Source organism: Schistocerca piceifrons, chromosome 10 (assembly GCF_021461385.2).
Source record: "Schistocerca piceifrons isolate TAMUIC-IGC-003096 chromosome 10, iqSchPice1.1, whole genome shotgun sequence".
Lineage (NCBI taxonomy): Eukaryota > Metazoa > Arthropoda > Insecta > Orthoptera > Acrididae > Schistocerca > Schistocerca piceifrons.
Window position 1 is genome coordinate 61,779,799 of NC_060147.1, and position 17,838 is coordinate 61,797,636.

Consider the following 17,838-nt stretch of genomic DNA (forward strand, 5'->3'; position numbering starts at 1 on the left):
GTGTTTGTCCTTACGATAATTTAGGTTAGGTAGTGCGTCAGCTTTGGGACTGATGACCTTCGCAGTTAAGTCCCGTAAGATTTCACACACATTTGAACATTGAAACATAAAATAAGGAAAATCAGAGCTCTTACGGAAAGATACAGGTGTTCTATCTTTCCACGCGCTATACGAGATTGGAACAGTACAGAATTGTGAAGGTGGTTCGATGAATCCTCTGCCAGGCACTTAAATGTGATTTGCAGAGTATCGATGTAGATGTAGATGCAGATTAGTTAGATCATTAATGGGCAGGGACCAATTTGTTTAATTAGAGAAATTAATCATAGAGTTCAGTATTTAATCAGTCTGCACATGTTTAGAAAGATTGTAAATCGTAAAACAGGACCAAATTCATGTTTTAGTCTAGCAGGGAATCATATTTGGTTTCTCTAACAGTTGGAAAGGTACAAAGTCACGCATAGCTAAACAACAGCAAAGTTACAACCAACCATACCGGTATGAGGCCAGGCCGGCCGGTGTGGCCATGCAGTTCTAGGAGCTTCAGTCTGGAACCGTGTGACCACTACGGTCGCAGGTTCTAACCCTGCCTCGGGCATGGATGTGTGTGATGTCCTTAGGTTAGTTAGGTTCAAGTAGTTCTACGTTCTAGGGGACTGATGACCACCGATGGTAAGTCCCATAGTGTTCAGAGCCATTTGAACCATTTGGTACGAGGTCAAAACCAATCGAAAAGAATTAGTAGAGGAAACTTTCAATGTGAGTGGTGGCTAATACATCAGCTTTATGTTAGTTGGAGGATAAAAGTGGATGAGCGGCTTAGCTTAGCTGCTGCACAGTGCGCCAGACAGACCTGCGTCGTCGACGGGCGGGTGGCGGAAGGAGTGGTGCGTCAGTGTGACGACGACGACGAGCACGCTGCAGGCGAGCAGGAACATGAAGGTGGCGCCCACGATCATGACGATGGTGCGCCGGCGCCGCTCCTTGGGCGGCAGCTCCTCCGGGGGCGTCCTCACGCCGACGCCGACGCCGCCCCCGGGCCCTGCTCCTGGCAGCATGAGGCTGCCGCGCTGGCTCCGCCTCACACTGCCCGCGCGGTTTCGCTGGGCCGGGGTCACGTCGCTGGCGTGCCTGCTCAGCTTCGTGGCGTAGCGCCGGGCCCCGCCGGGGTCCCTCATGGAGGTCGCGCGCCGACCGTGGCGAGCCCCGGCCGGCCGGGGCTGCGGCAGCGCCTCCGGGGGCGCGTCGTCGATGACGCAGTCGTCGACGTAGAAGCAGACGCGGGAGGCGAGCGGGTCGAGCCCCGCCGCGACGGCCGACCGCGGGCTGCCGGAGCGCTTCCCGGACCCGTGGCGCGGGCTCGGCGTCCGGGACAGCCCGCGTCCCTCGTCGGACCGCCTCGAGTTCTTCCTGCGGACCTCCCCGACCTCTTCGTTGAAGGACCTGACGCTCCTGCGGGAGTCCCTCCTCGAGGCGTCGAAGGCGGCGTCGGCGCCTCCGCAGTGCTGCGGGCTGGGGCTCTGCTCGGGGCACAGCAGGTGTCCGTCGGCGTCTGTTCGGAACGAGGAGCTGTCGCTGCTCTTGCGCGAGGAGTTCCTCCGGCTGCGCCGGCCAGCCTCGTCCACTCCGTCGCTGAAGGAGAGGGCGTCGTTGGGGCTGAGGTAGCCGCCGTACAGCGACGACTTCCTGCGGTCCCTGCGGGCGGGCTCTTCCTCGCCGCCGCGCCTCGCCTCCCCGTCGCTCTTGAGCGAACTGCTCCGCCTGCGGTTACCCGAGCCCGCGGGAGCCACGCTCAACTTGCCTTCGGTCTCGATCTTGAGAGAGCTGCTGCGACGCCGGCTGGACACTGCTCCGAATTCGTCCTCGAGCCCGGCACCGCCGACCGCTCTCGGACTGGGCGTTCTCGCCAACCTCCGCTCGATCGCAGCTCCGTCGGGGAGCTTCAGGGACTCGCTGCCCCTCCTGACGCTCTTCCTCTTGTTTGCCAGGGAACCCCGCCTGGACCCCGAAGACCTGCCCTTCTCCTTGGAGCTCCCGGGCTCTTCCCGGTTCCTGCAGCAGCACTGGTCGCCCTCGGGGCAGCAGGAGTGGCATTCTTCGCAGTTCTGTTCCCGGCACCTCTCGTGTCCCGAAGGACTCCTGGAGGAGGGACTCTTGGAGCTGCCGCGTCTCTGTCTGGATGGAGATGGCTGTTGCTCCTTTCTTCTGTGTTGTTCCTCTTCGTCCTCCACTTCTTGGGCGTGCACATTGGTAAACATTGTAACAGTGGTAAATCTGGAGCACTGAACTTTGATGTCCTGCAACTACTCTGCACCAGAACGATTCATGTCCTTTGACTTTGGAATATATTTCACTCGGCACAAGCTTCTTCTCTTTCAATTCCACTGAATGTTATTAAATAGGATGCTCAGAACTCCAAACAGATGACCTCAGTACTAAAACTTTTATCGACTCATCTGTTTAACAAAAATATCAACGAAATGGTATCATTCCAACATGAAGCTATCACTATAAATAATGAAATAACTGTTGCAATCCCTACTATCACTATAATACTGTCACCACAGCCGTTTTCAGCTCGCTTCGATGTATGGCCCAAATGAATAAAATTTTGTTTTAAAACTTTCATACGAAAACCTCATATAAATTGACAAGTGTTACACATACAGTATGAGACGGCGACGTATCTGTTTCACTATAGCGAAATCTCTACTTGTTTACAGTTTCAGCCAAGATCGATAGTACTGTTTTTATTCTCCACTGTAACGACCCATCTATCTCCGAAGTGTACGACCTGATTTCGTCTGGTAGGCGATTTATTTACTTAACTCTAGCCATAAATCCTTCTTCTCGTCGATCGCCAGTAAATGTTGCTAACGTCCAGAGAGCTCGTAACTTCACACAAGTAGCATCGTGACAATACACGTTACCCACTCAGCTTTTTAACAGCAGTCCACAACCTATTCTCTCTCTGATGGGGCTATGAAAATGGGTGACAGAAGTTTGCGAATTCCTCCTGGTACTATAGTAGCTTTATCACAGTACTTTTCAGCTGACCTTGTGTGCTCCGTATGAATGAAATTCTTTTTCGAACATTTCAGCCTATGAATTCACGGCTATGACCCACACAAACTGACTATTATTACACATGTAGAATGAAATGGGAGCATATCGGTTTTTGGTGTAATCGCATTTGGATTCTTTCCTGTTTCAGCCGACGCACAAGAATAGCTTATCCCAGTTCATCCAACAGATTTAATATACGTTTTCCAGCCACTTCCAGCTCAGTCCCTCCAATACTATATGTTCGTTTCAGTAGTGGCGGAACGAGCAAACTTGAACATCTATTGCACTTGCTTTTCAATGAACGATACACCTGTCACCCATCTGGAGTGTAGCGTCCACGGTTCGACAATCGTAAAAGCTAGGAGCCAAAAGACATAATTTAACAGTTGAGAATCAAGTTTATACACCACTGTAGCTTTTATATCGTTTTGGTGAAACGCTGAGATGCTGTTCCTGCAGAACCGCCAATTTGGATCACGTTTCACAGAGACGCACAGCAGTTTTTTTTCCCTAGAAACAAGTGCGTTGCATGTTTTATTTCTAGATGACGCAACTTCTTCAAAGTTTCCTGCTTTCTGCTCAAGCGCCGGTAAAATTTTTTCCCCCGATGGCACGTGATACGTTGATCTATAACGGAGAGAAAATTTTGCATTAACAAGCTATTTCCTTTCAGGTAAGGGAAGAAAATCAGATGAGAACCACATTTTCCTGCCTATTCACATAAATGTGTTCTTTCCGCGTTCGTGGCATCATTTATGAAGACAGCAGCGCGAAATGAAAATGTTCACTAAAGAACTTTGGTGTTCCGCAAATTACAAACTTGGGTGATGGTGAATATGGACAAACAAAGAAAGAATTTAGTTGGAAACTTAGAATTCTGAAGAAACGTCATTTACCCTAATTCATAGACTGGTCTTCACATGAAACTGTAGTAAATAAGAATCAGGCATCATGATCCTACAATAGATTTTCAGGAAAACACCTGGAATTAATAGTACAATGCTCAACTAACAGTAGCAATGACAGAATATTCCACAATAGGAGGCCTACGCATTCTGCATCTTCTGGATGCTGCCAGGAACGTGAAAGGATAGAAGAACACGGGAGTATACAATGAAGGGGAATGTTCAATAATGTGGCGTTAAAACTCTGTTCGATTGCTGAGAGTCGATGAGCCACCTGGAAGTCATTTTGCTGTACTTACATGCATATAGCTAAGAAATTTTCATAACAGTAACTTCAGATAGAAACGAATACCACAATGTTGTGTGTGTTCTACACTATTTATTTTGCTAGCCGGTTTTCGTCCTAGAAGGCCAGCATCAGATTTTAACTGAAAATCGTCGTCAAAGATATCACCTTTGACAGTACAGAGGTAATGAAATTAAAATGTTAAACATTAAATAAATATAAATGAAACAAATATTGACACTAAAACAGGAAAAGCAGTGCCTATGTAAGCATTGTAAATGCAATTAACGATGCCAACAAAATAAAATTACACTAGTTGCCATTAAAATTGCTTCACCAAGAAGAAATGCAGATGATAAACGGGTATTTATTGGACAAATATATTGTACTAGAACTGACATGTGATTACATTTTCACGCAACCTGGGTGCATAGATCCTGAGAAATCAGTACCCAGAACAACCACCTCTGGCCGTAATAACGGCCTTGAAACGCCTGGGCATTGAGTCAAACAGAGCTTGGATGGCGTGCACAGGTACAGCTGCCCGTGCAGCTTCAACACCATACCACAGTTCATCAAAAGTAGTGACTGGCGTATTGTGACGAGCCAGTTGCTCGGCTATCATTGATCAGACGTTTTCAATTGGTGAGAGATATGGAGAATGTACTGGCCAAGGCAGCAGTCGATCATTTTCTGTATCCAGAAAGGCCCGTACAGGACCTGCAACATGCGGTCGTGCATTATCCTGCTGAAATGTAGGGTTTCGCAGGGATCGAATGAAGGGTAGAGCCACGGGTCGTAACACATCTGAAATGTAACGTCCACTGTTCAAAGTGTCATCAGTGGGAACAAGAGGTGACCGAGACGTGTAACCAATGGCACCCCACACCATCAGGCCGGGTGATACGCCAGTATGGCGATGAGGAATACGCGCTTCCAATGTGCGTTCCCCGCGATGTCGCCAAACACGGATGCGACCATCATGATGCTGTAAACAGAACCTGGATTCATCCGAAAAAAACGACGTTTTGCCATTCGTGCACCGAGGATCGTCGTTGAGTACGCCAACGCAGGCGCTCCTGTCTATGATGCAGCGTCAAGGGTAACCGCAGCCATGGTCTCCGAGCTGTTAGCCCGTGCTGCTGCAAACGTCGTCGAACTGTTCGTCCAGATGATTGTTGTCTTGGAAACGTCCCCATCTGTTGACTCATGGATCGAGACGTGGCTGCACGATCCGTGACAGCCATGCGGATAAGATGTCTGTCATCTCGACTGCTAGTGACACGAGGCCATTGGGATCCAACACGCCGTTCCGTGTTACCCTCCTGAACCCACCGATTCCATATTCTGCTAACAATCATTGGATGTCGACCAACGCGAGGAGCAATGTCGCGATACGATAAGCCGCAATGTGCGATAAGCTACATTGCGACCTTTATCAAAGTCAGAAACGTGATGGTATGCATTTCTCCTCCTTACACGAGGCATCACAACAACGTTCCACCAGGCATCGCCGGCCAACTGCTTTTTGTGTGTGAGAAATCGGTTGGAAACTCTCCTCATGTCAGCACGTTGTAGGTGTCGCCACCGGCGCCTACCTTGTGTGAATGCTGTGAAAAGCTAATCATTTGCATATGACAGCATCTTCTTCCTGTCTATTAAATTTCAGGTCTGTAGCACGTCATCTTCGTGTTGTACAAATTTTAATGGTCAGTAGTGTATATTTTATTTGTGTTTGGGATTTAAATCCCATGAAGCAAAAGCTCACACATGGAATCTTTTTTATTTGGATGGATTACTGGTTTCTGTTAATAATGAAGTGATCGTCAGATCTAAGATATAAAACAGTTATTTCCTCACGTTGGCAACGTACAAAATATTACAGAACTGCACATAATTTTGTGGCAGGTTTCAAGAGTAGATACACGAATTAATTACACAATACATATCATAAAACTTTCTTGATTAGTGTTGGCTTCACACATCATTAAAAATCTTTCTTAAAATGTATGAGAATGATCGAAGCAAAATAAATGAATTAAAATATGTGCTGCGGGCAGCACTGAAACCCGGGTCGTGATACTTGCTAGGCAGAAATGCTACCCATTACACCACCACAGCACTATGGTCAACATTTCTGCACGAAGTAGTCAAGTTGAATGCTCTCCCCAACACAAACTTCAATTCACATCTTCTTTTCTTCTCATGGATAAATATAATTATAAGATCTATAAGATCACCTATGGTACAGGACTTTCCCATTACGTCCAACGCTGGGAGAGCCCTGGCAATAGTGACAATGTAAGGGAAAATAAGCTGAAGATATGGAGTTTGTGTTGGGGAGGGCACTCACCTTGGGTAGTTCGTGCAGCAATTTTGACTGTAGTGCTGCGGTGGTGTAATGGTTAGCATTTCTGCCTAGCACGCAAGAACACCCGGGTTCGAGTCTTGGCCGCAGCGTAACTTTTAATTCATTTCTTCTGCTTCGATCACTATCGTAGATAAAGAAGAGACTCTCAGGGATAAATATGATTATAAGATCTATAAGATTCCTTAAAATGATAACATCCAAACACTACATAGTTAAAAACACATTTTCGTCGTTCGAGCACAGTGTAACTGAACGTTGGTCAGAAAACTGAAAACATACATTAATATAGAGATGAGACAGATAAAATAGAATAACAGTGTTTTCATAAGGAACTATCCACTAAAATGACTAAATGTGAAATCGTTGTGCGGTTAAAATTTCGTAACTGACACAATCAGTAATTTCATCATCTCATAACACAGGTCGTTGCATATATGCTGCTGCAATACGGTACGTGTGAACAGTATGGCATCTGATGTCTATTACAAAGTTCAAGAAACGCAACATTCGCCATGCACGTTGTATGCAAATGTGTGGCCGTTATTGTGGCGACACTAGGTTCTGACAAGTTGCGTGAGGCGAAGACCTCTTGGCGTTAGCAACTGCTGGGCGTGTAATTTACACAAAGTTTACTTGTGTAACATTGTAAGGAACAGGACGTAAATGTATTTAAAATTAAATAGTCGACATCAATACGACTCGTTTGTTCTAATAACATTCTAAGGAATAAGGCATAAATGTATTTAAAATTAAATAGCTAACATCAATATAGAGCGTCTTACAGTTAAACAAACAATACTTTAATAACTAATACGATTGGAATCTGCTGATGTTATAGACTGAAGAGCCAAAGAAACTAGTACACCTGCCTAACATCATATCGGGCCCCCGCGAGCAAGCAGAAGTGCTGCAACACACATGGCATAGACTCGACTAACGTCTCAAGTAGTGCTGTAGGACACAGACACCACGAATCCCGCAGCGCTGTCCTTAGATCCGTAACAGTACGAGAGGGCGGAGATCTCTTCTGAACAGCACGTTGCAAGGCATCCCAAATATGCTCAATGACGTTCATGTCTGGGGAGTTTTGTGGCCAGCGGAAGTGTCTAAGCTCATAAGAGTGTTCCTGGAACCATTCTGTAGGAATTCTGGACGTGTGAGGTGCCGCATTGTCCTGCTGGAATGGCAGAAGTCCCTCGGAATGCACAATGGACACGAATGGATGCAGGTGATCAGACAGGATGCTTACGTGCGTGTCACCTGTCAGAGTCGCATCTAGACGTAACAAGGGTCCCATATCACTTCAAATGCACACGCCCCACACCATTACAGAGCCTCCACCAGCTTGAACATCTACATCTACATCTACATCTACATTTATACTCCGCACGCCACCCAACGGTGTGTGGCGGAGGGCACTTTACGTGCCACTGTCATTACCTCCCTTTCCTGTTCCAGTCGCGTATGGTTCGCGGGAAGAACGACTGTCTGAAAGCCTCCGTGCGCGCTCTAATCTCTCTAATTTTACATTCGTGATCTCCTCGGGAGGTATAAGTAGGGGGAAGCAATATATTCGATACCTCAGCCAGAAACGCACCCTCTCGAAACCTGGCGAGCAAGCTACACCGCGATGCAGAGCGCCTCTCTTGCAGAGTCTGCCACTTGAGTTTGTTAAACATCTCCGTAACGCTATCACGGTTACCAAATAACCCTGTGACGAAACGCGCCGCTCTTCTTTGGATCTTCTCTATCTCCTCCGTCAAACCGATCTGGTACGGATCCCACACTGATGAGCAATACTCAAGTATAGGTCGAACGAGTGTTTTGTAAGCCACCTCCTTTGTTGATGGACTACATTTTCTAAGCACTCTCCCAATGAATCTCAACCTGGTACCCGCCTTACCAACAATTAATTTTATATGATCATTCCACTTCAAATCGTTCCGCACGCATACTCCCAGATATTTTACAGAAGTAACTGCTACCAGTGTTTGTTCCGCTATCATATAATCATACAATAAAGGATCCTTCTTTCTATGTATTCGCAATACATTACATTTGTCTATGTTAAGGGTCAGTTGCCACTCCCTGCACCAAGTGCCTATCCGCTGCATTTCGCTACAATTTTCTAATGCTGCAACTTCTCTGTATACTACAGCATCATCCGCGAAAAGCCGCATGGAACTTCCGACACTATCTACTAGGTCATTTATATATATTGTGGAAAGCAATGGTCCCATAACACTCCCCTGTGGCACGCCAGAGGTTACTTTAACGTCTGTAGACGTCTCTCCATTGATAACAACATGCTGTGTTCTGTTTGCTGAAAACTCTTCAATCCAGCCACACAGCTGGTCTGATATTCCGTAGGCTCTTACTTTGTTTATCAGGCGACAGTGCGGAACTGTATCGAACGCCTTCCGGAAGTCAAGAAAAATAGCATCTACCTGGGAGCCTGTATCTAATATTTTCTGGGTCTCATGAACAAATAAATATGCAGTTCCCACAGATTCATCAGGTTTTCTCGATCCGTTCGATACAATTTGAAACGAGACTCGTCCGACCAGGCACCATGTTTCCAGTCATCAACAGTCCAATATCGGTGTTGACGGGGCCACGCGAGGCGTAAAGCTTTGTGTCGTCCAGTCATCAAGGGTACACGAGTGGGTCTTTGGCTCTGAAAGCCAATACTGATGATGTTTCGTTGAATGGTTCGCACGGTGACACTTGTTGATGGCCCAGCATTGAAATCTCCAACAACCTGCGGAAGGCTTGCACTTCTGTCTCGTTCAACGATTCTCTCCAGTCGTCGTTGGTCCCGTTCTTGCAGGGTCTTTTTGCCGCCGCAGCCATGTCGGAGATTTCATGTTTTACTGGATGCCTGATATTCACGGTACAATAGTGAGATGTTCGTACGGGAAAATCCCCATCCGTCACTATCTCGGAGCTGCTGTGTCCCATCGCTCGTGCGCCGACTATAACACCAAGTTCAAACTCACTTAAATCTTGATAACCTGTCATTGTAGCAGCAGTAACTGATCTAACAATTGCGCCAGACACTTGTTCTTTTAAACAGGCGTTACCGACCGCAGCGCCGCTTTCTGCATGTTTACATATATCTGATTTTGAACACGCATGTCTATGCCAGTGTATAAACCAAGCGAACTAATTTTATGTAATACTTTATCGCATTGATACATTACAATGTTAAAAAATTTCCGTTCTTTTATCAAGTGTATTGTCACGCATTTTAATCCTTTTGAGTTTAATAATTGTATAGATTGTTGCTAATATCTATTACCGTCACCTTGGCGGCCAAATTGACTGTCATGCGTTCTACCTCAATTATGACCCTTAGTGTTGCAGGTTGGCGATGTTCCTTATAATTTCGTTCGTTGTGTAGACATGTAATAAAAGTAAAAATATGTTGAGACAGTGGCTAAGACCGTCACATCATTATAAAATAACTACACGATAAAGTATTACATAAAATTATACCGTTAGGTTTGTATAACGCCAGCAGAATCCCGTATTATCGTTGAAGTCCTGTTGGTTTACCTGTAAGACGCTTTGTACTTATGTCAATTATTTAATATTAAATTCATTTATATCTTGTACTTTTCAAACGTTATTAGAACACGTAGATTTTACGTAAATGATATGGCCAGCCAGCTGTTAACACCACGTAGCTGTCTTAGCCTCATGCAGCATCTCAAACCTAGTGGTCGCCAGTTCCCATTTCGCCACAGTACCGGCAAGACGTGTGTATACCACGTGTATGGCGAACGTTGCGATTCTTGAACCTTGTATTGGGTATCAGCTACTGTTCACATGTACCATGCTACAGCAAAATATAATATGATGATCTGTGTTGCGAGATGACGTAAATACTTACTGTGTTAGTTACTATGGTGTAATGGCACAACGCGGTGGTAAGACGATACCGCTTACACGTATTCATTTTAGTGAATCGTCCCTTATGCCAATATTTCTCTTTTATTTTCATTGCCTCTTCTCTATATTAACTTTTCAAATTTATGACAGCCGGCCGGTGTGGCCGAGCGGTTCTAGGCGCTTCAGTCTGGAACCGCGCGACCGCTACGGTCGCAGGTTCGAATCCTGCCTCGGGCATGGATGTGTGTGATGTACTTAGGTTAGTTAGGTTTAAGTAGTTCTAAGTTCTAGGGGACTGATGATCTCAGATGTCAAGTCCCGTAGTGCTCAGAGCCATTTGAACCAAATTTATGACAGTCGCTCAGGTACACTGGCCACGAACGAGCAAAAACTATTTGTAAGTATGTCAGGTATGGATGTCGTCGTTATAAGAAGATTTGTAATGATGGACGAAACTATAGTGGTAACAGTGCTAATCAAGAGTGTTTTATGGTACGTATTCTGTAATTAATTCGTGTATATACTCGTGAACCCTGCTACAATATTATGTGCAGTTCTGTAGGCTATTATACGTTCCTAACTGTTTTACAGCGCCAACGCCGTTGCCGCAGTGTAACACCGGTTCCCGTCAGATCACCGAAGTTAAGCGCTGTCGGGCTGGGCTAGCACTTGGATGGGTGACCATCCGGTCTGCCTAGCGCTGTTGGCAAGCGGGGTTCACTCAGCCCTTGTGAGGCAAACTGAGAAGCTACTTGCTTGAAAAGTAGCGGCTCCGGTCTCGGAAACTGACATACGGCCGGGAGAGCGGTGTGCTGACCACATGTCCCTCCATATCCGCATCCAGTGACGCCTATGAGCTGAGGATGACACGGCGGTCGGTCAGTACCGTTGGGCCTTCATGGCCTGTTCGAGAGGAGTTTACTTTTAACTGTTTTACACCTGAAGATGGCTTTACTGTTAGCCGAAATTAGTAATCCATTGAAATAAAGAAGGTTTCATGCGTGACCTTGACTTCATGGGTCTTCAGTCCCTAACATAAATAGAAATACAGGTCGGGTATATCCTGGTTGACAATGTCAACTAACTTGAAATTGGTGTGCGACAAGAATGAAGAAGAATATCTTAAGGTGGTATTACGTATATATGATGGTATGAAGTGAAAGACAGAACTGACAACTGTAACAACAGAATATATGAAACACACAGTCAACACAATAAAATAAACAAAAAAAGGAGGAATATACAGGAACAGATAGTATGGGAAGCACTCGAAAACTATGAATATCTACTGAAGTTTAGAGAAGTTACAGCACTGAACTATGTTTAGTCATTAAATATCATATGAAAACTGTGTGGCATATGTATAAAATCCATATTTGAACCATCAGCTGTTTTTATTTTAAACCCAAGTTCTAATGGTTTCGGTCTTGGACCATCTTCATCCATGAAGACGGTCCAAGACCGAAATCGGTAGGATTTGGGTTTAAAGCAAAGACAGCTGATGGTTCAAATATGCGTTTTATACGTTACTTAACAGCTGTTGGCAGTCCAAAAACGCGTGGCATAAGTTTGTTGATTACCATGGCTTCCAACAAGCTGAGTTTTGGGCCTCTATTTACTGAGTGACAAGTAGCTGTTACCCTAACTCAGAAAACACGGTGTGATGATTCGGCGACCCAAGGCTCGATTCATGTATGGGCAAGCTAGTTGCTACGTGTCATCCTGATTGACCAATACAAAATTTATCACGCTCAGTAATTTCATATACCCCACTGTTGGCTTGTCTGTAGTACTGAAAATACTCTAGAATGTGGTGTTCCTCACGTAATAAGAAATTCTACAATAGCAGGATTGTTTCTGCTGCATTGTGTGACACCTGTACTAGGTACGGGATTGAAAATAAAGTTCTTGTGTTTCCAACTGCAGCAAGTAATTAAAATTGCACGAGCTTTCCGCCAAGTACTCCTTCGCCATTATCAAGTGGTGTGGCTCCTGGTGCGCTCCTTATATACACTAGCTGCCGGCTGTGACGTCACTGCCGCCTGTGGCACTGTACATTGACTCGGCATTCGATGCGCCCGCTTCAACTGCCCGATGGCTGGATCCCACACTGGGCTGAGCTGCAGGCCACGGTCTCTGTTTCTGGTGTTATCGGTGATTTTTATTTCAATGGGTTTTTATTAATACAATCCCAGAAGATGTTGTGCGAGCCGCGTCAGATGTTCCGTTAAATTTTTTCCGGTGGCCGTTTTCTACAGCATGATCAGCTCAAGCAGATATCTCGGGGTAGGGTAGGCGATAAAACCTCATGCTCCTTCCAGCGTTGTTCCACAGTGTGTACTGTTTGTCGGACACAAGACTGCCCCAACTCGCGAAGTATCTTGTAGGCCCCAGGTGTTGTGAGACCCGCTGCGTCTTTGACTGGTCTCAGTAACTGACGGGTTTTCGTCGGAGGCCTGAAGATCGATTTGATCTTGTGCAGTTTCAGCAGGCGGCTCATCTTGCCACAGGAAAGCAAATTCCTTTTCCTGCTCCTCGTCGGTGATCTTGTTGTGAGTCTTGCATTAAGTAACTTCAGAATTGAATTTTCACTCTGCAGCGGAGTGTGCGCTGATACGACACTTCCTGACAGATTAAAACTGTGTGCCGGGCCGAAACTCGAACTCGGGACCTTTTCCTTTCGCGGGCAAGTGCTCTATCAACTGAGCTACCCAAGCACGACTCACGCCCCGTCCTCACAGCTTTACTTCTGCCAGTACCTCGTCTCCTACCTTCCAAACTTTACAGAAGCTCTCCTGCGAACCTTGTAGAACTAGCACTCCTGAAAGAAAGGATATTGTGGAGACATGGCTTATCCACAGCCTGGGGGATGTTTCCGGAAGGAGATTTTCAAATGGTTCAAATGGCTCTGAGCACTATGGGACTTAACATCTGTGGTCATCAGTCCCCTAGAACTTAGAACTACTTAAACCTAACTAACCTAAGGACATCACACACATCCATGCCCGAGGCAGGATTCGAACCTGCGACCGTAGCGGTCGCTAGGTTCCAGACTGTAGCGCCTAGAACCGCACGGCCACTCCGGCCGGCTGAGATTTTCACTCTGCACCGGAGTGTGCGCCGGTATGAAACTTCCTGGCAGATTAAAACTGTGTGCCGGGCCGAGACTCGGACAGTTGGTAGAACACTTGCACGCGAAAGGCAAAGGTCCCGAGTTCGAGTCTCGGCCTGGCCCACAGTTTTAATCTTCCAGGAAGTTTCATACCAGCGCACACTCCGCTGAAGAGTGAAAATCGCATTCTGGATACTAGTATTACTTAAACACGTGCTTACTAGAACGTACTTCTTATTTCATGACCAATATTTTGAACAAGTGGACGGTGTCGCCAAGGGAAGCCCTCTGACTCCTGTGGTGGCCAATTATTTTATGGAGGACTTTGAAGAAAAAGCACTACAGTCAGCCACTCTCAAGCCCTCTTGTTTTCTGCGGTATGTGGACGATACATTCCTGGTGTGGCCACATGGACTTGATAGTCTATCTACGTTTCTTCAGCATCTGAATTGGCTGCATCCGAATATAAACTTCACAGTGGAAGTGGAAAAAGATGGTACTTTACCTTTTCTACGAAGAAAAGCAAATGGAACCATGGGATACAGCGTCTACCGGAAGCCAACGCGTACAGATCTATATCTACAGGCCACAAGCTGCCATCATCCTGCAGAATGCGGTAGTGCATTACGTACGTCAGTTCATAGAGCACATGTGGTATCTGATCCTGAAAGCCTGTCGAGTGAAATACAACATCTGAAGACAGTGTTATTCTGAGAGACAGATACGTAACGCATTGAGGGCCAGGCGAGTTCAATCTATGGAGCAGAATGAAGATCCATGTCGTCAAGAATAGGAAAAGAGTCCTCGGAAGATATGGAATTAAGTGTGTTTTTCAACCATCTGCAAGCCGGCCGCTGTAGTCGAGCGGTTCAAGGCGCTTTAGTCCGGAACAGCGCTGCTTCTATGGTCACAGGTTCGAATCCTGCCTCGGGAATGGATGTGCGTGATGTCCTTAGGTTAGTTAGGTTCAAGTAGTTCTAGGGGCTGATGACCTCAGATGTTGATTCTCATAGTGCTAAGAGCCATTTGAAGCAACCATCTGCAAAACTGAGAAACATGTTGGGTTCGGTTAAGGATGATCTTGGCCTGAGGAAAGGTGGTGTTTACAAGATTCCTTGTCAATGTGGGGCAGCGTATATAGGCCAGACATGCACATCCGCCGGGAAAGGTTGAAGAGTCCTGTATCATGTTCGTAAAGCAGTGCGCTTCTGTGCCGGTTGATGATGGAAGATGGCGTGCAAGTACAGATCGGTGGGGAGCGGTTATCTATAGAAGCTGTGACGAAATCATAAATTTTTCCTGTGGCAGATGATGGCGTCGAGGAAGGGCATTACTTTTTCGTCTTTTATCTCCACAGTAAACTGGAAGTTATAAATTGAAGGGGATCACTACCACCAGCTGAAACGGGACTTTAAACGGGATTCGAACACAGGATTTTCTGCCTAGTAGGTAGGTGCGACAACCACTGCCCCATCCGGGACAAAGCGTCATCTCAATTTGCACGGACCATTTTGGTACGCCTCACAGCCGATCCACACACTCACGGAGCGCCAGCTAGCTGCAGTCCTGTCCATTACACCCCTGTTCGCTACTTAGAGATTCCCCGCATTTGTGTATACGTACTGAAGAAAGTGGCTCAATTGCCCAAACAGTCTTGTGAATTATTTGAATGCATGGTGTCTGTTCCTTCGAAAGAGCAGACACCACACAGATCCTGCACCTGTGGAACACTATATATACACAATCAAAAAAGAGTTTTCATCGCCCTGGTTCCCAGAACTCCTGAAGACAGACGTTGACTGTGTATCACAGACACAGTCTCTTTGACTGTTCAGAGATGTCACTGAAATCGCCCAAAGATGTAAACAATGATATATGAGCAGCGCCTATTAGATGGAAGGGTTCCGGCAGCTGGTAAGTTCCAGTCTTTCCACTAGAAAAGAGGTACACGGCTCGTGTTGTCTGTAGTTCAACCATACCTAAACAGTCAATACCGCGGTTCGATCACGTCTGCATTGTTACTTTGTGCCAGGAAGGCTCCCGACAAGGCGTCTCGGAGTGAACCAAAGCAATGTTGTTCTGACATGGAGGAGATAGTTAGAGACAGGAACTATCGATGACATGCCTCGTTCAGCCCGCCCAAGGGCTACTACTGCTGTGGATGACCGCTACCTGCGGATTATGGCTCGGAGGAACCATGACAGCAACACCACCACGTCGTATAGTGCTTTTCGTGCAGCCAAACTGTACGCAATCGGCTGCATAATGCGCAAGTTCACTCCCGACGTGCATGGCGAGGTCCATCTTTGCAACCACGACACCATGCAGCGCTGCACAGATGGTCCCAACAACATGCCGAATGGACCGCTCAGGATTGGCATCACGTTCTCTTCACCGATGAGTGTCGCATATGCCTTCAACCAGACAATCGTCGGAGATGAGTTTGGAGACAGCCCCGTCGGGCTGAACAGCTTAGACACACTGTCCAGCGAGTGCAGCAAGGTGGAGGTTCGCTGCTGTTTTGGAGTGGCATCCTTTGGGGTCGACGTACGCCGCTGGTGGTCGTGGAAGGTGCCGTAACGGCTGTACGATACGTGAATGCCATCCTCCGACCGATACTGCAACCATATCGACAGCATATTGGCGAGGCATTCGTCTTCATGAACGACAATTCGCGGCGCCATCGTGCACATCTTGTGAACGACTTCCTTTGGGATAACGACTAGAGTGGCCGGCATGTTCTCCAGACATGAACCCTATCGAACATGCCTGGGATAGATTGGAAAGGGCTGTCTATGGACGACGTGATCCACCTACGACTCTGAGGGATCCACGCAGAATCGCCGTTGAGGAGTGGGACAACCTGGACCAACAGTGCCTTGATGAACTTGTGGATACTATGTCACGACTAATACAGGCATGTGTCAATGCAAGAGGACGTGCTACTGGGTATTAGAGGTACCGATGTGTACAGGAATATGGACCACCACCTCTGAAGGTCCCGCAGTATGGTGGTATAACATGCAATGTGTGTTTTTCATGAGCAATAAAAGGGGGAAATGATGTTTATGTTGATCTCTTTTCCAATTTTCTGAACAGGTTCCGGAACTCTAGAAACCGAGGCGATGCAAACCTTTTTTTGATGTGTGTATAAATTGGAAGCGGATCACTGCTATCATTTGCAGCTGTCGGGTCTTTCGAAGGAACAGACACAATGCATTGAAATAATTGATAAACCTAGCCGGGAAAATCATCCACTTTCTTGAGTACGAATGCACAAATATGTCCAATCTCCTGCGGGAATCTTTCAGTAGCGAACGGGAGTGTAATGGACAGCTTCTACGGATATGTGGTGCTCGGAAAGAGTGTGGGTCGGCCGTGAGGCCTACCAAAATATTTCGTGCAGTTGTGATGACGCTGTGTCCCGGATGGAGCAGTGGTTACCGCACCTGCCTAGTAAGCAGGAGATCCCGGGTTCGCATCCCGGTCCGGTACACATTTCCACCCGTCGCCGCTGATTGCGCTTAATGTCCCACTGCAGCTGATAGCCAGTGATCCCCGTTCAATTTATATGCTAGTGTTTCACAGCTGCGGGATCTTCTTAGTGTCTGTTTTTTCGAAGGAACGGACACCATGCATCGAAATAAACTGGATATTACTTTTAATGCAGTAGAGGTATTCTAAGAACTCTTCAAGTTCCTCAAGTCTGTGGGGCGAAATAACGTACGTGTCTCAAAGTACCGAAATAAACAAGTAGGCTTTAATGGCGCTTTGTCTAAGGCAATATCCTCAAAGTACTCCGTGAAGCGGTTTGCGACAGCTGGTGGTAACGGGCTATTCTTTGCAGCGCCGTTCGTCTGACCGTAATACTGGTTGTTGTACAGAAAGTAAGAAGACGTCAGGGCATGCGTAAATAGCTCGATCATTTCGCTTACAAAGAACTGCGATACTACATCCTGGAGGCATCAGTGACATCACAGCTGGCAGCCAGTGTATACACGGTGGTCCATTGATAGCGACCGGGCCAAATATCTCATGGAATAAGCGTCAAACGAAAAAACTACACACAACCAAACTTGTCTAACTTGAAGGGGGAAACCAGATGGCGCTATGGTTGACGCGCTAGATGGCGCTGCCATAGGTCAAACGAATATAAACTGCGTTTTTTTTAAATAGGAACCCTCATTTTTTTATTACATATTCG

At 46.6% G+C, this 17,838-nt stretch overlaps 1 protein-coding gene and 1 pseudogene across 1 annotated transcript in view; one reads left to right on the forward strand and one right to left on the reverse strand.

Moving 5' to 3' along the window:
- Positions 1-1,178, reverse strand: part of LOC124718693 — a 247,314-nt gene extending 246,136 nt beyond the window's left edge. Inside the window, exon 1 of the mRNA XM_047244316.1 lies at positions 854-1,178. Within this exon, the coding sequence (XP_047100272.1) occupies positions 854-1,178 (325 nt within the window). The remainder of the gene's footprint in view (positions 1-853) is intronic.
- Positions 1,179-11,114: 9,936 nt separating this feature from the next.
- Positions 11,115-11,231, forward strand: LOC124719283 (annotated as a pseudogene).
- Positions 11,232-17,838: the final 6,607 nt, after the last annotated feature.